This window comes from Ochotona curzoniae, unplaced genomic scaffold (assembly GCF_017591425.1).
Source record: "Ochotona curzoniae isolate NIBS_2020 unplaced genomic scaffold, NIBS_Ocur_1.0 contig_517, whole genome shotgun sequence".
NCBI classification, from domain to species: domain Eukaryota; kingdom Metazoa; phylum Chordata; class Mammalia; order Lagomorpha; family Ochotonidae; genus Ochotona; species Ochotona curzoniae.
Genome location: NW_024466454.1, coordinates 23,129 through 48,490, shown reverse-complemented (window position 1 = coordinate 48,490; position 25,362 = coordinate 23,129). Strand labels below are relative to the sequence as shown.

Below are 25,362 nucleotides of genomic sequence, written 5' to 3'. Positions count from 1 at the left end.
GCATCTCTTGGAGAACCTTCTAGAGAAACCACCTCAACCTTAACCACTGGTGCCTCAAAATCAGATATTTAAAATTCACTTGTTTTTGTTGACATTGAAGGATTAAAATGTATTCAATAAAGTACAAAGTTCATTCTTTGTTCCTTGTGAGTGATGGCAAGATGGTAGCGGCAATCCTGCTTTTGTGAAATTTGTGGGGAAAAGTTTTCCTTGCTTTGAACGCACACATGCATAACATTGTCAACAGCTGTGAGTGATTTAACTTCCAAATGATTTTAAAGTTATGACATTTGAGACTGATTTAAGAGTGAAAGAAAAAAAAATTCAGTCTTATTCTCTTAGCACTCTCCCATGAACGAGTGTATCTAACATGTTATTTTTTGGTTCAGGTTTAGTCCATTTTAAATGTCTGTTTTCAGTGACATCAGCATGTGATCACATAATCAACTCCCTGTCAGCTCCCCCAGGGTGGAATGTGAAGCCGAGTGGAGCCAGGCCTTGCCTTAGATCAGCTCTCTACTTCACGGGCTGTGACCCCTCAACTGGTAAAGTGATGGGGATTTGCTTTGCGTTAGCATTTTATCCTTTCTGTTCTAGGCATTGCTACTTTCTAGATGTTCCCTTATCTGCATAGTGATTTATAGATATTATAGATATTTATAGCTATTATATCACTATAGATATTATAGTGATTTATTTTAAGATCACTTTGACCCTGTCCTTTAATTTTGTTCTCCAAAATCATACTAGTCCATTTTTTTTTCTATTTGCATCCTTTTTCAAAGATTAATTAACTTAATTGAAAGACAGGGTTAACAAACAGTGAGGGAGAGACACAGAGAGACAGATTTTTCATCCACTGATTGACTCACAGATGGCTTCAATGGCCTGAGCTGGGCCAGTCTGAAACCAGGAGCCTGGGGCTTCTCCCAGATCTCCCACATGGGTTCAGGGGCTCAGGCCTTACCTAGGCCATCTTTGACTGCTTTCTCAGGCCATTTAGCTGGAAGCTGGGTAGAAGTAGAGCAAACAGGATGTGAACCATCACCCATATGGGATGCTGGTGTCACAGGCGGCAAATTTTGCCCTCCACATGTCAGCACTGGTCCCCTTTGTGCATTCTTTTCTTTTTTTGTATTTTATTTTAATTTTTATTAATTTTTAATAGATTTAGTGTGGTTTACAGATACAATTCTAAGAACATTTCCTCTTTCCTTCCCTTCTCCCACTCTGCTTCCTTCTTTTCTTTTTTCTTTTTATAGTCTTTGAGACAACATACTTTAAATTTATATCACAGTAAAAATGCTTAATATTTTCACTGAATAGGAAGTTTAAGAAGTCAAAAGCAGAAACACCTTTGGCAGAAATAGACAATAGCTGTAAACAATTGAATGGTAAAATGACCTTTGCACTCATATACAATAAATTTTAAAATTATCGCAGATTATGGAAACTATTGATCTGACAAAGGTATCAGTTTTACAAAACTATTTGCAGCAGTACTGATACAACTTTAAAAATCTTTTTATTTTAGTTTTGATAATTTTTAGACATTTGATTATGGTACAAAGGGTTAAGGGCTAGACCATTGTTTGGACATTCTCTTTTTTTCTTCCTGTATCTGGGAGGAGGGAAGAGATAAGGAGAAAAGCCACACCCAGTCTCCCAACCAACCCTGGGTTACTGATGTGGGGCATGCTCTGAGGGTCCTGCTCAAGTGGTTTTGATTTTGCCACTCCTGTCATGTTGAAATCTCTCCAGAATCCACTGGCTGACACAGTTCACCTTAGTCTCCATTTGCCCAACTATTCACTGCCAAATCTTGGCTGGGGTTGTTGATTGATTTGTTCTGTCCTCCATCCTCTCTATGGTACCAGGTGTCCTCTGCAGGCTCCTGGGTACTGCTATATCCTCCATGTGCATCTGTATGTGCTGTTGTACTACTCCGCCTAAGCCACTGAGGAGGCCCAGCTCTGACACATGCATTCTACAGTCAGACTGTAGAAGCTGCAGTTCACTCCATTGTTGGAGTTCTGAGACTGGTGGTTCAGCTGGGCGGATTCCCAAAGACAACTCATCTGAGTGTGCATGTCAATATAGGGTCCAGCCCATTCTGTCGCCCAAATCTGCCTGTGTATGCACTGGTAGTTGCAATTGCTGGGTCAGTTCCGTTTCCAGCTCTGTCTTCTATGCAAACTAATGGGTGTTGCAGTCCAGCCCAATCCTGCCCACACAAACCAGTGGGAGTTCTAGCCTAGTTGGAGAGACCTGCAATAACTCCTACCAGGCCTGTTCCCTGCCCTGGTTTCTGTGTTTGCCAGCATGTATGGCAGAATGATCCAGTCAGTCCCACATCTCATTCTGCTCTTGTACATATCAATGGGCATTGAAGCTTAGTTCACCCAACCAGCCTCACTTTTCAGTCCACACTGGTCCCAGCAGGTGCCACTCTCCATCAGGCCATGCCTACCCCTAGTCCTGGTTTCCATGTTCACCAGTGGTAATTGCAGCCCAGCAGAGAGGTGTCCACTATTTCCTTCATGGGCTCATGCCTACTCATGGATCTTGCATTCTCCAGGTGGTTCTGTGGTTTAGCTTGACAAGTTTGTCCCCAGAGGCACCATCTGCTAGCTGATGATGCGGCAAAGCCCAACCAACCCACACCCACTCTGGCTTATGCATGTACCAGTAGGTACAGTCTACCCAGCCTGGTTTTCCCCAAATCCAGCTTACATGCAGGCCAACAGATGTTGTAGCCTTGCCTGCCCCCAATCCCAGCTCTTACACTCACTGGTGGGAATAGTGATCCAGCAGGGGAGCCCCCTGTAGCTCCCCTACAGGGTTTGCCCACTCTCCTCTGGGTCTTATGTGTGCTGGTTGGCTGCTATGACCCAGACTGGTATGGCCCATCTTACCTCGGCATTTGCCAGTGGGTGCTGTAGCCTGGCCCAACCTGGCCCACCCCCATTTCCAGCTCATGCTGGTGGAGACTATAGCCTAGTCATCCCAGCCAGCCCCCAGTCCTGGCCCTCATATGAACTAGCTGGTATTGCAGCCAGATCTGACATGACCCACACAGCATTCTGGCTCTTGGATTTACCAGTGGATGATATGATCTGGCCCAGTCTGGCTCATCCCAGACCTGAGCCAAAGATAAATCCATGGATGTCATAACCTGATCTGGCTGCTCCCTTTCTTGGTGCTTGTGCTCACCTGTAGAGACTATGTCTCAACAGAGTTGCCAAGCTCCTCCATCAGAACCTCTCCCAATACCAGATCTCGGGCACACTGCGGGGGTCCATAGGCCAACCCTACTCAGTCCACCTCCTGCCCTAAAAGGATCAGAGGCCTTTCCTGACTGGCCCTCACTCTGGTTCTTACTGTTGGGTGCTACAGCCCAGCCAAACCTAGTTCACACCCACACACAGCTCATGCATGGCTCCACAGGGGCAGAGACCTGGTGCAGCCCATCCTGCATCCATCCTGTTTCTCACGAGCACCAGTGGGTGCTGGAACCTAGTCCAGTCCTGCATACCCCAGACCCAGTCCACACCTGTGTCAAGGGACACTGTGGAAATGTTTAGACCAGACTGCAGCCCCCACGCTCACTAATGGGAACCACAACACAGTCAGGGTATCCCCGTTAGCTCCCCTACCAGGCCTATTCCCAGCCACAAATCTTGTGCCTGCCAGTGGTTGCTCTGACACAGCTTGGCATAGCCACTCACCTGTCTTGGTGTTTGCCTTGAGATGCTGCAGCCTGTCCTGGCCCAGCTTGCTCTCAGCCCCAACTCTTGCTGGCAGGTGCTTGCAACCCTGCTCAGCCTGCCCTCATCTCTGGCTCATGCAAACTGGTAGGCATGACAGCCCAGCCTGGCATGGCCTGCAATCCATCCTGGTTTCTGCACTTGCCAGTGAGGTATGGCTTATTCAGCCCTGCCCTGTCTGCCTCCTTCCAAAACCGACTCACACACTTGCTGACAGATGGAGCTACCCTGCCCAGCCTACTCAACACTCAGGCCTGGACCACTTGCTCACCAGCAGGAGCCATGAACCACCAGGGGAGTTTTCCAGTGCCCCTGCTCAGACCACTCCCAGACCCAGATCCCATGCATGCCAGTGGGTGTCAGGCCCTTATTCATTATGGTCTGCCCCATCCATCCCAGTTTTTGAGTGAGCTGGTGGATGTCGTAGCTTGGCCCACCTCATACCCTGTTTTAGGGTGCTTAGGCAGGTGCTGCAGCCTGGCCCTGCTTGCTTGTTCCCAGCCCCAGGACTGGAGAGTGTTGGTGAGTTTCATGATCATGCCTACCTCAGCCATCACCATTGCAACTCTTAAGCTATCCAGCAGGACTTGTAATTCCATAGGGTTGGGCCCACATATCCCCCACAGAATCTACCCCCGGACTTGGTTCTCTTGTGTGTTGATTGGTATCATGCCCAGCCTAATGTGACCAGTCCACTGTTCCGACACTCACTGTCAGGTACTGGGGTGTAGCCCTACCAGGCAGGCCCCCAGCCCTAGCTTTTGTGTGAGCTGGTATGTGGTGGTCAACATTGTTCCGTGCTAACAAGCCCATCTCAAAACTCCCATGTGGGCTGGTGTGTGGGTCTGACCCATAAAGGTCTTCTGGTCTCTCCCCTTCAACCACCAGGTCTCAGTCCTCCTGCTTACCTGCAAGTACAGCACACTTGTCGTTGGGAGTCTTTCTGAAATCATTCCTCACCTACACATGCGGTGGCCATTTCCCAAGGATGTCCCTCAGCAGTAATTCCTCTTCTGGACATGAATCCACAGGTCATCGCTCACCCTCACCTCTGCGATCCCCCAATCTCCCTGCAAAATCCACAACCCCAAGTACCCAGAGTACACCTGCAGGTGGCCCTGAGGCTGGGGGCCCCGCCTGAGTGGCCTCTGAGTTGGGTTGAGGGAGATGGCCCCTATCCCCACCCTTCCATGACACGATTTAAAACTTCTATCATTTTTGTGTTGTCATTCATTTTTTAAAGTTTTCTTTTTTTTTTTTTTTAATTGGGAAGGCAGATTTACAGAGAGAAGGAGAGAGAAAGATCTTTGATCTTTGATCTCTTTCCCAAATGGCCTCAATAGCCAGAGCTGAGCTGATCTTAAGCTAGGAGCTTCTTCTGGGTTTCACACGTGGGTTCAGGGTCCCAAGGACTTGGGCCATTCTTCTCTGCTTAACTAGGCCAACAAGCAGGGAGCTAAATGGGAAGTGGAGCAACTAGGACATGTACCAGCCATTGCAGGTGGAGGGCCAGTTGAGCAATCACACTGCCCCCCTGAAATTCCTTCTTGTTCGGTAACATTGAGTAAGACTCCGTGGAAATAGTGTCTCCAGTTTTTTCCCTAAATCTCACTTTTAATCATCTGTACATTTCTCTTGATGTGAGTTGTCTCTGTGTGCGCATGCCCATGTGCCTGGCACATGCAAGATGAGGACTTTAGCCACCAAACTACCTTGCCAGGCCCCTAAGTGGGCTTTCATTCCTCCAACAGTGTCTGGGCATTTCAAAGGAAACACCTATCTTGGAAGATGTTTTTCTGGGGTGAGTCACTAAGTCAGGATCCCTTTCCTCCGAATGAGAACACTAACATGGGGTCAGATGTGCAGCAGTCAGACACTGGGAAACATTCCTAGTTCAGTTCTCTGGCCCATCTGTTGTCCTCTGTATAATCCAGCAGACATTTCCAATTTATCAATAATAAGGAGACGGTGTTATTCAGTAGAGAAAGACCAGGACGTGAATTTGCTAAGAAATAGCATCAAATATTCTTGATCAGTTACATCTAGATGTTCTGAATTTTAATTGAGTCCTTTCCTCTCCTTTTCCATTGTCCTTATTTTCTTGTTTCTTTTATTTTTAATATTGTTTACATGGCTGAGAGGGATGCATGGCCATGAGTCCTCTGATTAGGTGGGAGGATCAAATTTAGAGGAAGGTAGGTGAGACACATGTTATAGTCTATTTTTTTTTTCCTCCTATGTCTGCAGGGGAAGAGAAAGGGGGCTACTCCTTACTGTCAAACTACATCAGCACCCAAAAATGGGGGAAAGTCCTTTGAGGACACCCTGGAGACTCTGATGTGGAGAAGAGTGTTCTGAGAGAGTGACTTGAGTGGTTTCAATAGGCCTGAAATGCTGTTGGTTTTATTGCTCCAGAGTTGAGAAAATCTTTCCAAGGTGTATTGGTTGACAAAATCCACCTTAGTGTATCTGCAAACCTAGGAACATGCTACAAAGGTTGGCCAGGAGAATTATCCAACTTGTTCTGTTTTCTATTCTCCAACAAGGCAGTTAAAGTACCCTGCTGGCCTAAATGAGCTGGCCATCATGTCCAGCATGTGCATCTGGGCATGCTGTTCATTGCCCAGGCATCAGCAACTGAGGAGGCTCAGTCCTGATACAATGCACTCCAAAGTTGGACCGCACATCTTGTGATTTTCCCTGTGGCCAGTGTCTGAGTCCAGCAGTCCTGTCAGGGAGTCCCCCAAGAAATGGGGTGACCTCAGCCTTGACTCCTACACACACCAACCAGTGCAGGGTCAGGTTGTCTGTTGGCACCTGCCAACACACGTATCGCTGGATGCATCTTGAACAGTTCTGCCTCAGCCAAACATCTGACGTGAGTCCATGGATGCTGTGGCCCAGCCCAGCCATCCACCGCAGAGTTGGTTCTCATGCCTATCAGAGGGTGCTGTGATCCAGCTGGGTAGATCCCAGTAACTCCCACAAGGTCTGCCCTCAGCCCGGTTTTTGTGCATATCAGTGTTTGCTGTGGCTAATCTGACCCAACCCACATCCCACTTGGGTCGCATGCATGCCCATGAATGCTGTGACTTAGCTCAGCTTGAACCACCCCCAGACCCAGCCCTTATGTATGCTGATAGGTGCTTCAGCCTTGTTCAGCATGGCCTGCCCCCAGCCCTGGTTCTTGTGCTCACCAGTAATAGGCACAGCCTAGCAGGGACAGGCCCACAGTTGCCCTACCATGCTTTCCCCCAGCCCTGGATCTTGCACCTGCCAGGGGGTACTGTGGTCCAACCTGTCATGACTTGTACCCAGTCCCAGCACTTCCCAGCTGGCACTTCCTAGTTCGTTTGGCCTGTAGTATTCTAGCTCTCATGCATGCCTGTGGCTACAGCAGCCTACCCCAGACCTACCTCCCTCCAGAATAGCTTGTCACTTGTCCCAGCTCTCATGCTCACCAGTGCTGGTAGCAGCCCAGTAATCCCTAAAGTTCCCCTATCAGGCCCACTTCCAGCCCCAAGTCATACATGTGCTAGCAGGTGCTGTGGCCTTGTCTGAGATGGCCCACCTTCATTCTCAGCATTCGTCATCAGGTGCTACAGCTTGGCTCAGCCTAGCCCACCTTCAGTCCCAGCTGTTGCTGGCAAGTGAAACAGCCTAGCACAGCCTGGCTCACTCCCAACCCTCATGTGAACTGGTGAATGCTGCAGCCTAGCCTGGCCTGTCCCACACCTATCCTGGCTCTCACAAGCACCAGAGGGTGTTGGAGCCCAGCTCAGTTTGGCTTGCCCCCAGATGCAGCCCATAAGCATGCCAATAGATACTGCAGCCTTGCCCAGCCTGTCCACCCGAAGCCCCAGTTCTCACATGTATCAGCAGGAGGTGCAGCCCAGCAGAGGAATCCCCAGAGTTCCTAGCTCTGGGTCTTGCACATACTGGCAGGTGCTTTGACCTATCCCAGCATAGCCCACAGTTTGTTGTGGCCCATACTCTGTCCTGGCTCTCATGCATACCAGGAGTGTGGCCTGGACCAGCCTGGTCTATCCCAAGATTGGCCCACACAAATACTGATGAGTGCTGCAGCCTGGTCTGGCCTGGCCTACCACCAGCTCAGGCTCCTATGCTCCCCAGAGTGAACTGCAGAATAGGAGAGAAGTTCCCCAAGTTCCCTAACCGGGCCTACTCCTAGTCTCAGTGAGATCCCACATGTGCCAGAAGGGTCAGCGGCCCTGCTTGGCACAGTCTGCCCTCAGCCCTGACTCTTGCATGCTTGGTGCGTTGGAATTGTTAGACTCGGGGAGAGTCCAACCCCGTGGAGGGGAGCCACACCGTCATTGGCAAAACAAGTCAAACGCAGAGGCTGCAATAAGCATGAGGATTTTATTGAGCATTCGCGAATGGGCAACAGAGTCTCTGGAGGCACCCAGGACTCTGCGCGCCTCACAAACATTTTGGAACAGTTTTTATAGGGCAAAATCATAAACTCTGCATAACAGTCAGCATTTCTCACTTTCAGACTAGATAGCCCGGGGGTCCCTTAACTTTGTATATTTTCTCAATTGTTGACAGTCTGTATTCCTCGTCTTAGGACTAGGTGACCCGGTACTTTCTCACTTTCTTATCCATTACATTCTTGCGTTGGCCTTGCTTCTTTATCTTCTTTATTCCTGTAATTGTCTGACTCATTTCTGGGAAACTAAAACTTTACTTGTTTCATGAAATGACTTTTCTATACTTATTCTAACATGGCTCTACTCTTGCTCAGCAGAAAGCAATATACAGAAGCAGAATCAAATGGTTATTCTAAACTCTACAGAATCACAAAGGCAAGTGCTGATGGGTGGGAGGCTGGGTGGGGCTTCTCCCTTTGTTTCTCCCTGACCCCCGATACAGGGGGGGGAAATGGTGGTATTAGTGTAGAAACAGTGGTGTTACCCACTTTCCTGTAGCCCTTGACCCTTTATACCCTAATCAACTAAATAAGATTAAAAAAAAAAAAAAAAGGCAAGTGCTCTCCCATAACTGTAAATACACCGGGGTGGAGCTCCGCCCCCAGCTCCCATGTCAGTGCCCGCTGTGCCCCTCCAGCTGAGGGTTCCCATTGATCGGCAGACCTCGGAGCCTTCGAAATCACTAGGGAGATCAATGGGGGTCTCGGTAGGTGGTTTCACCGTAGCGCTAGGGGAGTGCTGGGCTGCTGGCTTTCTGCCCGCCAATCTGGGCGTCGGCTTCCCGACTTATACCGCCCCCAGCCACTTCCTTCACGGGTGACTCACAGTGCGCTGTGCTCGCTGACACAAAAGGCCATTTCCGTTTATATAAACACCGACTTGCAGCAGTTCCTTCCGCAGAAATACCCTCCTCGCCAGCCCCGTGCTTGGAAGAGCAGTTACGAAATGGGCTTGGGGAAAACCGGACAGCCCAGATGTAGCGGGCCTTGGCACCCTGGTGGGTCTGGTGTCTGCTCCTGTGGCTGTGGGATGCACTGGAGGCAGCAGGTAAGGTGGGGTGCACCGGGGACACGGTGGGATGCTGAGGCCTGCCTGCAGGTACAAATGGTTTGCGGTTGCGCAGCGGTCTCCAGGTGGACTCAGAAATTTGAGACTCGTGGGTAGAACAGCAGGTGGATGTCCTTAAGACCTCCTGTGTTCAGGGCAGCATTCCCACAAACCGTGTGTACAAGACTGTAAGAATTTGGGTGTTAGGGCCGGGCCATAACCGAACGTGGACATAACAACTTTCTGATTGTGCTAGATCAGAGATGATCGCGGTATTGTGGATGAGGACGTGAGTGGGCACCAGGGGTCATGAATAGTGACCCTTCGTTGCTCAGGATGAAGCAGAGGAGATGAATGAATTGTAGAGACATTGTCAGAAAAGTCACTGGAGCCATTTAGAAAACTTTGCCGCATTATTTTGGAGGCCACAGTGCCACGGTGCCAATCCGAGGTTGTAATGAAGTGCCCATTAGGGCCTGGGTGCTTCAGTCCTGTTCCTGGACTAAACAGGGAGTTGAAGCTGATGATGGGTGTGTGCCAAGCCATGGGCCCTGACAGGGGAAAATGAAACTGTTCCTGTTGACTGTGAAGAAAACCACAAGAAAGAGGAAGAGGAATCAAAACTTTCAGTGAAAAAATCAGTAAGAGACACCCCAGACCAAAGAGCACACAGTCAGAGCACACCACCAGAGACAAAACCCTAAGGAACCCTTCAAAAATCAGAAAAACTTTACAGAGGAACCCGAAGGACCCCCATCTGTAGCAGGTATTTAAGCCTACAGGCCAGGAAGTGGAGGCCAATTCCTCAGTTAAGGGGAGAATTGACCCTGGGGTGGAGGGAAGCTCTATAAGAAAACAGTGTAGGGACCAGTGTGGTGCTGTGGCAGGCTTGGGCCTGATTCATGTCCCGCCTGGGTAAGGCCTGGGAAAGCAGCAGAGGATGGCCCATAGCCTTGGGCCCCTGCACCCACATGGGAGACCCTGAAAGCTGCTGGCTGCTGGCTTCTTCTTGACTCAAGTCTGGCCCCGGGGGCTGGTTGCGGACTGAACCAGCAGACGGAAGACCTCTCTTTGTCTCTGTCCTTCTCTGTGTGGAATTCTAGCTTTCAAATAAAAATAAAATGAATCCTGTAAGAAAACAGCAGAAAGAATTTGTTAAAATTGTGCATCTGACTTTATTTCTGTAACTGTTGATATCTGGCTGTCTTCTTTGGAATAGGGAGTGAGTTCGTTCCCTTCCATGTTTGATAAATGTTGTCCAGATCTGTGCCAAGGATATATTATTCAAAATGTCTCTTTAGTCGTTAAAGATGAAACTCTGGATTTTGGCTTGTTTGTTTCTAAGATTTCTGATTTGAAAAGCAGAGCGATAGAGAGAAGGAGAAACAGAAGTATCTCCTATCCACTGGTTCATTCCACAACAAGCCACGATGGCCAGAGCTGGGCTAGTGTGAAGCCAGGAACCTGTGGATTCCTAGGAGTTCCACATGGGTGCCAGGCCCAAATACAGGGGCCATCTTCTTCTGCTGCTTTCACAGGCACATCCACAGGGAGCTGAATCAGGCTTGGTGCAGCCAGGACACGAACAGGCATCTATATGGGATGCTCATGGTACTTTTAGCCACCACAGGATAGCATTGGCACCTCTGCTTATTTTTCAAAAAGGTCTTCTGCAGCTTTGTATGCCACTGCCATACATCTCATGTTTAGAACAGTCTCTTGAGAACATCAAGAGGCCACATTGGGCGGCTGTCTTAGACCAGGTAAGTCTGTGCAAGTGTGCTCCATGTTGTTGCTCAGGTGATTAATTTGTGAAATAATCATTTGTCAGAACGTAGCCCCCAAGTTCATGGATGCATGCTTGCATGCAGAAATTGATAACAAATGAAAAGGAAAGTTACTATAAAAATTGCTGTTAATTTCTACTGCCTCTTCCTGAAAAGACCTTGCATACTTGTTCAACAAATCTATGTAAATGGGTTTGTTGCTCATGTTTTAACCTTAGCCTGCCCTGTGTTAGGCTGAGATGGGCAAGACTGGATGTGTACATTTTTAATAGTCTCCAAAAAATGATGAGATTCATCCCTTAGCAAGATGTAGAGCAAACAGGCTTGCTTAGTGCTTTGGTTACAACTCAGAGCCCCCTGACATAGCTAAAATGAATGGCCTTCATGGTTGTAGCAGCAAAATTTTATCTTGATGTCACATGTGAGTTGAATATAAACTATCATGTGTATCTCACGAGATTGGACTGCTATTTTATGACAGTGTTGCTGCCTAGTTTGCCCATATACTATTCGAGAGAGAATTAATGCGATTTAAATGTATAAGCTGTCTAAATAAGTTACAATGAAAGTGTGGTTATCTGTGTTTTCCTTTTTCTATAAGAGTGAATAAATCTCAGCTACCTTCTTTAGAGAAATTGCTGGGCTGCTTCCAGAACGCAAGGAAATCAGAAAGCCAAGCAGACCACCTTGCAAGAGAAGGACAAAGCTGCAGAGGCTTTCCTGTGTGTTAGGGAGGGGCTGAAGGTGTCAGAGCAGGAATGGCCAGAAGGCAGAGAGAACAAGTGGGCCCTCCTGTGATGCACAGCACTTGCTTAGCCCAGCTGAGAAGTTGTGCTGAGCTAGAAAGCAAGAGTGGTAAGGAAAGAGACAGAGAGCATTGCATTGAGTTCTTTATTGAGAGACCTACAAGGTTGTCAGGTGTAGATAATCTTTTCATTAACCTTTGCTGGCGAGCATGCTTACTGCTCAAAAAGCAATAAAAGCCAAAACGTGTTGATTCCTCAGAGGAGAAGCAGGCTGTGTTGCAAGGCCGCAGAGAGACCAGGTGACTGGAGTTGTCTGTGCCCACTCTTGGGAGTATGTTTAAGACAGATATCACAACTTCACCCTTCACACATACAGAGAGAGAGAGAGAGAACTTGAACTTCTAATTCCTGTAAGAATTGCAACTTAATGGGAGGATAAGAGGTCCAGGAATCAGTATGAGCTCACTCCACACACCAAAAAAATCTTTCTACAAATCCTTTATTCAAATTTCGTATGGGGCTATTTCCTGCTGAAGAAGCCCCACCTGGCTGATGCTTTCACTTGTCATCCTCTGCTCTTCCTCATACACTGTTTGGTTAGAACTCACCCTCCCGGGGTGTTCATCAGCCTTATGCTTCATTGCGTGCAGCCAAGATCCCGCTGTATGGGCCTGGAATTGAAGCCCTCTGCTTTTGAGTTATTACAGGGCAATGGACAATGGACCTGTGTCCTGAATCATTCCCTGTCCACTTCATGAAGTTGTGCGTTTGTAGTTATGTGGTTCTGCATGGAGTTGCAGGCGTGTTTGTGTCAAGGGTCTCTGTGTAACTGAGTTCTCCTGTTTCCACAGGATTTCGGGTGGAGATGGCAGGGAGGACTCAGACCGTGTTTCTCAACGACAACATCACCATCACCTGCAAGATCCCTGGTTCTCCCGCTCTGGACATCAGCACTGTGGGTGTTGTCTGGTTTGTGAGGAAAAAAGGAACAGAGGAGAAAGTTCCTCTGTTTGAGTATTATGGAGATCACGAGAAGGCATACCGAACTGGAGCCAACATCTCTCAGGAGAAGCTGATGAGGGGAGAGGCCTCACTGCACCTGCCAGCCATTCAGCTCAGTGATGCTGGAGAGTACTTCTGTAAGGTGGTGGTCACCCCTGAGATGGATGAGAAAAGTGTGCAGCTGGAAGTTGTGGGTGAGTGCCTGAGGGCAATGCCCGGGATCCCGTGGGGCTGCAGGTGCAGAGTGGGATGGATGTTAGAGGCTGGTCTGGGGACCCACCGTGGGCTAGAGAGCTGGGCTTTGGTGGGTGGTGAGATGACTCTGGGCAAGGTGTGAAGCCTCTGAATCTCGGTGCCCTTGCTAGAAACAAATGTGATGGCATCTGCCCAGGAGGAGTGGGGAGAGATGGCATGTTGGGAAGATGCAGGTGAAATGTTGGATGTGCCCCTGTCCATGACACATAGTGAGTGGAAGACAGCAATAGTGGTTATTGCATTATTCCCACTGGGTGTGGGTTGTCATTTTATCTGAGCAGGTTCCTTGGGGAGGCAGCTGGGAAAGAGAGGGTTGCTGGACTGTGGTCCCCTTCAATTTTTGTGCTTCCAAGTGAGTGAGATAAACATTTAGCATCCTTGCACCTGGATTTCCCATTTCCAAAAAGGGATTCTTAGGAAGATGTTATGCAAGATGTGCAGTGGAGTGAGGTATGATGAAGCCTGACAGGACAGACACATCCCCAAATTCCATCTTGAGCTCCAGTGTGGTGTGTTACCCAGCAGTCTGGTGAATAGATGCTGGTGAGATGGGGAGAAAAGGAAACTCTTGCAGACAGTGACATGAAAAGTGTTTGAGCCCTTGTGGGGAACAGTAGGAAACATCTTCAGATCAACTGAAATAGGAGGTCAGGGTTGGGCCTAGCAGTTAAGATGGCTGCATGTGGGGTCCGTGTTGTGTCATGGTGTGTTGTGCCCCTGGCATCCCTTAAGGTTGCTGGTTTAGTGCAGCTGCACCTCTCCCAAAGTAGTTCCCTGCTCTTGTTCCTGGGAAAGCAGCCCAGTAGGCCTGAGTGCTGGGGCTCCTGCCATCCATGTGAGAGACCCAGGATGGAGGTCCTGGCTTGCAGCTTCAGCCTGGCTTAGTCCTGGTTTGTGTGTTTATCTGGGGACTTAGCAATGTATGGGAGCATGATTCTCTCTCTTCTTTGCTTTGACTTTCATAATCATACATAAATAAATCTTTAGAAATGTGCATTGTAATACTTCTATAAGCATTAAAATGGAGAGACTCAGAAGTGATGGTAACTAAAATGAGCCATCCACTGAGACTTGCTGCTTGTTCAGTTCCCTGATGCTCCCTGGCTGCACTTAGTGGTAGGTAGCTGGGGCAGCATAAGGGAGTACTAGGACCGGATTTTTTAATAACACAGGTGGTTTTCTCACACTTAGGAAGCTGTATTTCAGGAAAGGTGTCAATGGTGTTGCTTTCTTTTGAGTTCTCTTGCCTTTGGCCTTTTTCTCTCTGTCTTCCTGAATGGGTCCTTTGAGGCCCTGATGTGAAGTGCGTTCCAAGGCTGTTACTTGAATGGTCTTAATGGTTCTGAGAGGTTGTGGGGCTTTGCTACACCAGAGGTGCCAAATCCTTCCTGGGACTATTGGCTGTCCCTGTCTACCTCACAGTGTTCACAGGCCTAACTGCCTATTGTAGAACCTGGCCTGTTTGGTGCTCAAGCTGTACCCTTTCCTTTTTGTGAGGTCCTCAGAGTCTTGTGTTGACTTCACACAGATGGTTTCCCTTTTTTTGTGCGTCATCTGTGTGTTGTCCAGTGCTGCATGAGGGTCAGTCCTGAGGTCCCTCATTCCTGCCAGAGTATCTCTTCATTTAGTTAGCTGTTAGTGTTTTTTGTTTGACAATTTGCAGTGTTCCTCACATAGATCCTGTGTGTGTGTGTGTCTCTCTCTCTCTCTGTGTATATATATATATATATGACTATTATATGTGTCCCTCTCTATATATTTACATATATTCACATTTTCATACATTAATTTGTGAGGCAGAGAGAAAAAATGAGAGAAACATATCCTGCTTTCTGGTTTATTCTGAAATGTATGCAGCAGGCAGTGGACCAAATTGAGAGCTAACTCAGTCCTCATCCCCTTTTGAATTTAAAGGATCCCAACTACTTGTGCCATCACCACTGCCTCCTAGGGCAGCAAAAGCAGGTAACTGGAGTCAGGGCTTGGTGCAGGGACTGAGCCTGAGTACCCTGGTATGGGGCACAGGCATCCTAACTTGCATTTGAGCAACTAGGCAAAATGCCCACCTCGGACATGTGTAAAAGTAAAGTATGTCATTATTTTAATTTCAAAGTTCAGTTGATCACTACTGTCCTGTAGACAAGTAATTGATTTTTGTACATGGGCTTCATATCATTGAGGTTGCTGCTATCCTTAGTAGTTCTCAAAGCCTTTTTTTCTTGTGTTTTGGTTGAATCTTTGTATTTATATATATGTAAATCACATTATCTGTGAATTAATATAGCTTCATTACACTTTCCAAGTCTTTGATATCCCTGTACTATTTTGCTGGTCTGGAGTCATTGCAATGGACTAGGAATTAGAGGGAGCATCCTGCCTGCTCCTGAAATTTTTTACTTTCTTCCTCAGGATGTTGGCCATAGATTTTAGGTAAAAGTTCTTTATCAGCTTGAGGAATTTCTCTGATGCCGCACATTGTTCTTTGTTTTGTTTTGTTTTTGTCATATGGATGGATATTGCTCTTGCCAAACAGTGATTCTGCCATCTCTAAGTGGAGCTGCCATCTGATCATGGTACATGGCCTTTGTATTCCCAGCCATCACAGGGGAGTCCAGCCATTCTGCAAGGGCAGGGCACACTTGTCATCCTCAGGACACACTTTGATGGATGTGTGTTTCCAGGGAGTTGCTCTCCCCACATTTCAGTGAATCTGGAATGACCAGACCCTCAGTTCACATGGCTAGACCAACCTTCCATGCATTCAGATGATATAGGCTTCATCTGGATGTGTTGTTTCTAACTGAAACTATGTAACAGAAATTAGGAATCAATGAGCATTGTGTCCCACAACAGTGCTCTAAGACTTTCTGCAGATTCTCCCAGATGTGTAGGAAGCAAGATGTGTGAGGAGACTCAGCTGCACTCATACTGTGAGCATTGGGCTCTAGCATGGTGGCATGCTGCTGGCATTGGTTTGACATTTAGTCAAAGCAGAGTCTGATTCAGTTCACTTGTTCTTCCTGAGGTGTTCTTCTGTGTCAGATATCAGGTGGGTAATAAGCTTGTCCTTGCCCCTTTTTTTTTCAGGCAGAGGAGAGGAGCAGTTCTGCCTTATGGTTAAACATGACCAGTGGCTGGCTTCTTTCTTTCTTTCTTTCTTTCTTTCTTTCTTTCTTTCTTTCTTTCTTTCTTTCTTTCTTTCTTTCTTTCTTTCTTTCTTTCTTTCTTTCTTTCTTTCTTTCTTTTCTTTCTTTCTTTCTTTCTTTTTGTTTGTTTCTTTCTTTCTTTCTTTCATTTTATTATTATCATTTTATGAAGCAGTTCCATATTCCCTTAGCCCCTCTCCAATTCCCTCCCCCCCACCTAATTTCTCTATATCATTACTAGTATATAGTTCTTCATACTCAATCATATGTCCATCATTGTGGGCATGGACAATGGCAGAGAGTCCAGCATCCTATTGTCAAGATATAGTAAACAGTTTCATTGTAAGTTCATCTTTGTCTGGAAGCAGAAATGCATACCACACTGTATTCTCACATCTGGAAGTTGGTCTCCATTTCACTGCTACTGTACATCACGTTAAATGAAAAGTCATGATACAAAGTCAAAAATAAAAAGAAAAATCGAAATTTACAATGCCATGAATTTAAATGACATGTTACTAGTCTCCATTACACAGCCACTATACATCCCCTTAAATGAAGAGCCACAAAACAAAATCAACATCAGGGAGAAAAAAGAAATTAACAACACCAAGAAGTTAAACAACATGCTATTAAATGTCTAATGCGTAGCTAAAGAAATGAAAATCAAGAACCTTCTTGAAGAAAATGATGCCACTGCATAACTATGAGTCATTGAATGATTTAATCAGAAGGAAGTGTTTTGAAGAGATGAAACCAACAGAAAACAACAAAATCCATGTGATATAGTTTCCGCTGATTTTTGTTAGTGAAGTGTGTCTCTTCTAGACAATAAATAGATGGGTTTTGTTTTTAATCCAGTCTGCTAATCTATGACATTTGATTGAGCTTAAGCCATTTACATTCAGAGTGTATTATGTTTGGGTGGAACTTTGGTCCTGTCATTTTAGGAATGGGTTGTTCATTGATTTAGTCTTCTGTTGTCATTTTACTGAGATGTTCTCGTTTGCCTTTGGTTTTGTTGGGTGCTATTCCTCGTCTCTGTCAAGAGAATATCTTGAAGTATCATTTGTAGGGCAGGTTTAGAAGAGGCAAATTCTTTTAACTTTTCTTTATTGTGGAAGAATTTTATTTTATTTTCAAAGGCGAAACAAAGCTTTGCTGGGTATATTATCCTAGGCCAACAATTTTTTTGTTTTAAACTCTGGAATATGTTACTCCATTCTCATTCTTGTCTGTAGGGTTTCCTGTGAGAGATCTCCTGTGAATTTAATTGGCATTCTTTTATATGTCATCTGATTTTTTTTCATGTGCACATTTAAGGATCTTTTCCTTATGTCCAATTGAAGAGAGCCTGATCATCATGTGTCGTGGTGAAGATCGCTTTTGACCAAGCCTGTTGGGAGTTCTGTGCCCCTCCTGGATGTTGTTTCCTAATTCTTTCTCTAGATTAGCAAAATTTTCCTTTATTATTTCATTAAATACATTTGCAAACTCAGCTTCTCTTTCTGCACTTTCTGGGACTCCCATAACTCTTACATTTGGCCTCTTAATAGTGTCTTTCAGTTCTTGAATACTTTTTTTGGCCTGATCCAGTTCTTCTTCCAGCTTTTTGTTTGCTTCCCCTGGGTGACAGGAAATATCTTCCAATTCTGAGATTCTTTCTTCTGCTTACTTCATTCTATTTTGGAGACTCTTCATTGCACTTTTAATTTGCTCTACTGTGTGCTTAATTTTTGATATATCAGCCATGATTTGCTTTATTGCTGCCTTAAATTCTTTGAACTCTTGTATGTGCTTCTCATTGTTGATCAGAAGCTTTAAAATGAGTTTTATGAATTCTGTGTCCCCCATTTTCTCGATGTCTTTCTCAGGTAACTCTGAGGTTGGCATAGGGTTTTGCTCCTCTGCAGAGAGTTTTCAGTAGTATTCATTGTGCCTTTGTCTCTTCTTTTGCTCTTGATCATTGTACTTCTGGTTAGCAGAGTCTTCTCCTTGGGGCAGGTTTCTAAGCTCTGTCACCCACAAGGTCTACAATGCGATTTTACTTATTGCAGTTGGTACACAACTTGTTGCTCTCAGCCACTTGTGCCACAACCTCCAGCGAGTTCCAGGTCTGGGTTCTTATGTTAGATCTCCACGGTGGTCTCCACAGCCCCAGCTCTTGGCTCACCATTCTCCACCTCCTGTGATACCATGCTGAGGCTGCACCATTGTCTCTACAACCTTTCTCCCACTTTCAGTTGGAGCAGGTCCCAGGATTAGAGACACAAAATGTGTCCTATATGGTTAGGTTGTTGGTAGGGCTGATCTTGTCGGAACCTGTTGGACATTAGGTCTGGGTGCCACACGGACTTATTTTGACCTGTACGATGCCACAGTCGGTATTATTTTCCTCTGGAACCAATGCAACACACTGAGCTCAGTGAGTTCTCGCGAGCTCAGCACATGTATAGTTCACTGTTATCCCCTGCAGTCCCAAAGCTATTGCCACAGTGCGCAAAATGGCGCCTGATGTACCACCACTTCAGTTCTTGATGTGCTGGCCGTCAGCTCCGAGGGATACGCAGATCTGCCCTGGGTGGAACCTGTAGAAAGCCATGTTGATGCAGTTCACTGAGTCAGAAATGAGTTCACTCCTAGCTCAGCGCATGCTCAGTCCTTTCCCTTACCCTTTCCTCCTTATGCAAAATGGCACCCAGTTCAGCTCTAGGTGGCTGACTGGGCTGTGAAATCTACCCTGTTCTCACACTGCCCGTCTGAGATTTGCTGCTCTGTCTCTGCTCCTGGCCAAATCAAAGGGACCAGCAGGACAGACAGTACTTTGTCTGGGTTCACTCCCCAAGCTTGCAGTGAAAGTCCCTTCCCACCTGGTTGTTTCTGGAGTTCCAGTTGCTGTTGGAGTTCAGGTTGCTGTTAGTTGAATTTCACTGGAGTGTCAGTCACTGCAACACCACACCATTGTGTCCGCTGCTTTCCTGTGTCTGTCAGTCTCCAGGTGCCCCTCTGCTGTTGTTCTGTCCTCTCCTATTTCCTGGAATATGTCCTCTCTGCTTCATCCTGATTAAATGTTTTTCCATCCACTTAAACGTGTCCTTACCCTATTCTACCATCTTGATTCTTTCTTTCTTTCTTTCTTTCTTTCTTTCTTTCTTTCTTTCTTTCTTTCTTTCTTTCTTTCTTTCTTTCTTTCTTTCTTTCTTTCCTTCTTTCCTTCTTTCCTTCTTTCCTTCTTTCCTTCTTTCCTTCTTTCTTAGGTTTACTTATTTTGAATACAAAGTCAGATATATACAGAGAGGGGAGGAGACAGAGGGGAAGATCTTCCATCCGATGATTCACTCCCCAAGTGACCACAACGGCTGGTGCTGTGCACTGATCCAAAGCCAAGAGCCCAAATCCTCTTCTGGGTCTCCCATGTGGGTGCAGGGTCCCAAGGCTTTGCAGTCCTTTACTGCTTTCCCAGGCCACAGGCACGGTGCTGCATGGGAAGTGGAGCTGCCGGAATTAGAACTGGTGCCTATATAGGATCAATGCACTTTCAAGGTGAGGACTTTAGCTGCTAGACCATGGCGCAGGGTATCAGGGGTCCTCCTGTCCCGCAGAAGAAATCACCCGATACTTGAGAGAGTCTCCAAGGTGCTTTATTCCGATCTTCCGTTGTGTCCGTTATGACCGTTATGACCGTTATGACCCTTACGCTCCAGCCACTCCCCCGCCAAGCCCCCACTTAACTGTCAAACCTGTCCAATCAGCTTAAAGATACCCAAGGCACACCAATCAGGGCAAAGGGCCAATCACAGGGCAGGAAATTGTCAGTGCCCCCAACAGCGGGGCCCAGTCCTTGCCTCTTTTACCTGCTTTAGTAAGTGCATGTTTCTCAGGATGATAATTTGGGCGTGTCTGCTGAATTACCTATGCCCCAATTTCCATCTGTAAAGAGAGTGGGGCTGTCAGGTACTGGGTCCTGTCCTTCTACAGAAGCATTGAGGTGCAGATGTGTATGTGTGGGGTAGGAGTCAGTGAGTGAGGGGAGAAAGAGAGAGTTGAAGATTCGGGCCAACACTGTGCAAATCCTTCCCCTTGGCAGCTATTCTAAGCAGCTAAATATTTCAGGACCAGGCCCCGGAGAATTCAAGGCAATATACATGCATTGTGTGTATGTCATGTGGCTTCTACCCAGACTCTGTGAACATAACATGGGAGGTTTGTCTCCAGAATGTGGCCCAGCCTCTGCCGATATCTGAAGGCATCTTCACTGGTCATCATGTCCAGAATGAGGATGGGACCTTTAATGTCACTAGCTATGTGACACTGAAGTCTCCTCTGGAAGATGCTGGGGCCGTGTACCAGTGTGTGGTGAGTCACATTTCCCTGCACACCACCCAGAGACTCAACCTCACACTGAGTGTGACAGGTAAGCCTCTTTCTGGACATGTTCCCTACTCCACGATTTGAGGCAGTGCAACTTACACCTTGGCTTTCAGGCATGCCAGGCACTGTGCTGGCGTTTGATGGGGAAGGAAGTAAAGCATGGGCCGGAGGGAGCAAGCTGGGATGAGCGTAGCTCAGCCCCAGAGTCAGCAACCGAGACTAAGTCCCTCTCCCCAAGAGCAGAAGATGTGGTCAGCTCGAGTAGAGAGAGTGGTCCAGTGGAAACAGGGCTACTCATCATCTCATGTCTCCGTAAGGCTGGTTCTCAATGGCCTTTGAGGGTTGGAGTAAACTTGCATGCCTATAGAGGAATGGGGACAGGATTGTATCCAAATACCTGAAGAGAAGGGGCTGGACTGCGTCAGGAAGCAGCCTTGTCATTATCCCTCCCAGCAGGACCAGATCTGCCATAAAATGTTGCCTGGTAGAGGCCAAACAGTAATCCCATCTTATGCCCAGAGCCTGTGCCAGGCAGGTCAGATGCTTAGTGCAACACAGCTACTGCAGAAGCGCTCCTGCTGTTGGTGTTGGTGAGAGGGTCGCCATTGAATCCATCATGGTTGTCCTGGTCATGGCCATGGTGTTGTTGCGAATGACTCTGTTGCTAAAATGCATTTTCCTGGATCCAGGAGAGGAAGGGAAGCAGAGGTTCAGGGGTATGGGGTCTGGGTGTGCCAGATGAGACCTTGGACATTCCCAGAGGGAAGAAAGAATTGTTCTTTGGCATATGGGAGTTTGTGGTGGGTTGTTATAACGATATGCATGCAATGTGTGGAGGAAGCACAAGTGGTATAAATACGCTGTGTGTATGTTTTTAAGGTTGAAGTGGTAAGTGTGTAAGGGATGTGTGCTGACAGTGGCTGTAGAAGCTTTCAAGCTTTGTGTGGCCTGTGTATGTGGTGTTGCATCTTGCTGTGCATTTCTGACAAGGGTTGAACACACTGACATGTCAAGTTGTATGTGGTAGGAATGGAATAGCTGTGACCTGAGGCAGAGGAAGGGGAACACAAAACGCATGTAACCTTGGAGTGGCTGGGTCATTTTTTTGGCCTTACAAGTAGCTGCTTCTTAACATTTTTCTCTTTGTCTCTGCAGACTCTGTGAAGAACAACAACTACAGGATTGTTTTGCCTATTATAACAATGCAGCTTGCTGTAGTTTTTGTGCTGGTTTGCTGCATTTGCAAATGGTAAGGAACCTCTAAGCAAAGTTTTAGCCCTGTATCTTTCTTTTTATTACATTTCATTTTATAACATCGTTTCATAGGCTCTGAAGTTCCCGCATCCTCTCCCCGTGCCCTCCCCCCATGATGGATTGCTCCACCTTTTTGCAGTATTACAGTTCAAATCCAGTCTTGTTTCTTTCATTGCAAGCATGTGCCATGCATAGAGTCCAGCATCTTATTGTCTAGTTCAATTCAACAGTTTCTTGAGGAGAGCAACTCTGGCAGAATATTGTTCCAACCAATTAAAAGTCATAACATAACATCAAGAACTGTTTCCAACACTATGGGGTTAATTGACATTGTATTGAGTGACTGATATGTTAGAAAATGCAGGTTCTTAACCACATCCTGTGACTACTTCATTAACATTTCAATTTTAGTTTGTATACAACTGGCTTCTATCTACCTTAAAATGGCGAGAGAATACTATTCAGCTGTCTCATGTCTATTTTCATTTTAGTATTTAGCAGTTTATTGTGTTGAAGTTAAATTTTCCTGAACTTGGCAGATTTTAGGATAGTCTAAACTGGCTTATAGCTTTAACAAGGCATATGTCACCAGTTGAGGCACAGAACACTGTAGGGAGGGGTGTGCAGAGAAATCCTCCATTCCCTAGTTAGGAGTAATTTATTTTCGTGTCCAACCTAGTAAGGTATGTGTGAGTCCCCACTGATCGTTTCCTGTCTAGTTCTAAGCTTTCCTTGTTGTTCTCTGTCTATTCTAATTTTTTTGTTGTTTTGTTTTGTTTTGGGGGGCACTCCGGGGCAACCCTGATGGTCACTGCAAGAGAGGGTGGGATCCAGAGTTGGAACTAAGTAAGGACAGGAGAAAGCTCCTCTCCCTAGTCCCGAATGCAGTTTATTGTTCTTCTGTTTCTGTAGACTGCTCAGGGCTCCTGGCTGTTGTTCCGGTGACATTGGGTCCTGCGAGGAGGGATTTAGACTTCTTCTATCCCATGTGGGATATTCAAATGGGAATGGATGACCTCAGAATGCTCAGCCTCCAAAGGCACTCCAATTCCCCGTGCTCTCCTTGGCAGTTGTAGCCCTGTATCTTGAAGTCACATTAGGAAGTCTGGGTTTCAGGCATTGAGTGATGTTCACAAGTCCTCAGGATGGCTGCTGGGATTTTGTACATGTAAGTGGTTTTCCTTATGCTCGGGAAGAAGTTATCTATGTGATCCCCACATGGGGTTTGGGGCTCTGGGAGGATGCAGTGGCAGCTGCCCTCTGTCTGTGTGCTGCACAGGCTCCCTGTGAATTGAATCTGAGCATGCCTTTTCCGGCCAGACCTTGTACCTGTATGTGTAGACCAGTATGTGTAAAGCTATAACTGCTGTTATCAAACACTGGGGATGTTGGCTTGAAGAGGGGTTTTCCTTCCTGCAACTGGTTGTATTAAATTAATACCTCCATTGGCCAACTTACTACAGTCTTTCACTGGTCTACAATCTTTCACCTTCATTAGGCTGATGCCTACATGCTTCCAAGTGTTGGTGAAAATGGTTCTAGACAACGAAAACCAAACATGCATGGTTTTGGCAAGGTGGAATGTGAACAGGAGCTGACCAGCTCATTGGAAATGCTTCAGGGAAAGGGGAATGATGTGTTCTTACAGGGATAAAGCTGCTTATCTAGTCAGTGGACTGATTCCTGGGACTAGTTCTCCTGGTTGGAGCAGTCAATAAGAGAGCAGGATGTAAAGCTGTTTTCAATTATTTGTAATTGATACATATTTCTGTCTTTTTCCAGCTAGAATTGGAATAAGCATGTATGAACTAATATGACATCAGTTCAGGAAATCGTGGACCAGAACTGAGACATGCGAGTTTGATGCTTGGAAAGCCAGCCAACCACATCCGTGTGCTGCTTCGAAATTCATTTTTTCTGTCTTCATCCAGCTACCTTACCTGAAAAAGCAGTGAATGATGACCAATGCATATCAACCAACCAATCTGGATGGACTTGCTACCTCAGGGCTTTGACTCGATCAGACCTCTGACACTAGCTATGTCTTCCATCATGGACTGCAGCCTTGACTGTGTGCTCAATCCTATGACCTGCTTCATCCTATGCAATGAAACAGTAGTGGATGTGTGTCAGTCCCAGCCTAGACCTCAGGAGGCCATGTGCATTCATCCTTGGACTTCTGTGATGCATCTGGGCTTGAACAAGTGCCTAGTCCAAGCCTGACTGCTGGTGGAAAAGGGAGAGACCAGAAGCAGAGCCACATCATCCTGCTTGCTCTCAGGGACACCAGCCTGGATCACTGGAAGCTCTGTAACAGCACTTGAACACCCTAGCTGTGGTCGGAGGAGCCTCAGAATCATCTCTCTGCACTGCAGCAGGAATATTTATCTCAAAAAGCCAATGTTTATGGTTTGTTTGTTAGGCAGCAAAACTCACTGATAGAGCTCCTCCAGTACCACAAAGTGCCCAAGAAGGTTGGCAGCCATGAAGGTGGGCTGCTGAGGCTCCATTTCTGTCATCACCAAGGATTATAGTCAGGCCACAAGATCTAGGTGCAGTCCCTCCAGGTCTTTGCAGGACCTGAGTTCAGAGTCTCTTTCTCCGTGGACTGTACCAGCCAGCCACTGAGCAAGCAGGACTTCCTTGTTGGTGTGGCCCAGGCCTTCCCTAACTTGTCTGGTGCCTGAGTCCCTACCTGCTCAGCCCTCTTTCCCTCCTCTTGCTTCTCCTTCACTGCCATGGTACTCTCAAGACTTTGTCCTGCTGTTCCCTCTATGCTGGATCTTTCTCTGGAATACCACAATTATTCTCTTATGCCTTGAAAACTATTTCCAAGATGTTCCAAAGTGAGAAAGTGTGGTCTGAAGATCACACTGAGGGAAATGATGTGCACCTACTCTTTGATTGGGAGGAACCATCTGTAGGCTGCTGGCAGGCCACAGAAAGGCAGGTGGCAGAGAGCACAGGCTTGAGGGAATGCATGTGTAATGAAAAAGGCTGCTTCCAGTCCCAGACAGCCTGCCCCTGGGGAGGCTACATGTGCTGTATGCCATAGAACAGAATTCTAGAATACTTTTCTTCTACCTCCTTGATGGATGAGGAATAAAAGACACAGTAGGAATGGAAGAAATACACTGAATCTCAGTACTCTATTACATTTCATAGGGTTATTTGTTTGCTAGTCCCCTACCTCTACCTCAATAATGATGGTGTTATAAGTAAAAACACATTGAGGGTTTAAATTGTGAAACAGCAGAAAAAGCTGCAGGTTCAGTCTGGTATCCCATATGGGTACCTGTTGTGGGCTAAGGAGTTGATTAGCGCTGGTTGTAATGGGCAGGAACAGGAACTTGGCTTGTGGCTAAAAACACCTGGATTAATTGGATTTATCTGTGTCCAATATCCTGGCTAAATTAGGACATGGGGGAAGAGTGTATACGGAGAGGTGAAGGAGCAATAAAGTGAGACTTCACAGAGACTTCCACTGTCACTGGTCTCCTGTGGATGCTTCATCCCCAGACCCTCTCCCTGTC

The 25,362-nt window shown here is 46.6% G+C and overlaps 1 protein-coding gene across 1 annotated transcript; it reads left to right on the top strand.

The window, feature by feature from the left end:
* The first annotated feature begins 9,230 nt into the window (after positions 1–9,230).
* LOC121162195 (natural cytotoxicity triggering receptor 3 ligand 1-like) lies at positions 9,231–25,162 on the top strand. Its single transcript, XM_040989033.1, has 5 exons — positions 9,231–9,268; positions 12,653–12,997; positions 20,385–20,618; positions 21,731–21,824; positions 23,612–25,162. Exons 2-5 carry the CDS (start codon positions 12,667–12,669, stop codon positions 23,613–23,615), a joined length of 663 nt encoding a protein of 220 aa, XP_040844967.1. The 5' UTR covers positions 9,231–9,268; positions 12,653–12,666; the 3' UTR covers positions 23,616–25,162.
* Positions 25,163–25,362: the final 200 nt, after the last annotated feature.

Coding starts and splice junctions, on each gene's coding strand:
- LOC121162195 (XM_040989033.1), top strand. CDS start 12,667: ATGGCAGGGAGGACTCAGACCGTGTTTCTCAACGACAACATCACCATC. Junction 12,998..20,384: donor TGTGCAGCTGGAAGTTGTGG/GTGAGTGCCTGA, acceptor GCTTCTACCCAG/ACTCTGTGAACATAACATGG. Junction 20,619..21,730: donor CCTCACACTGAGTGTGACAG/GTAAGCCTCTTT, acceptor TTGTCTCTGCAG/ACTCTGTGAAGAACAACAAC.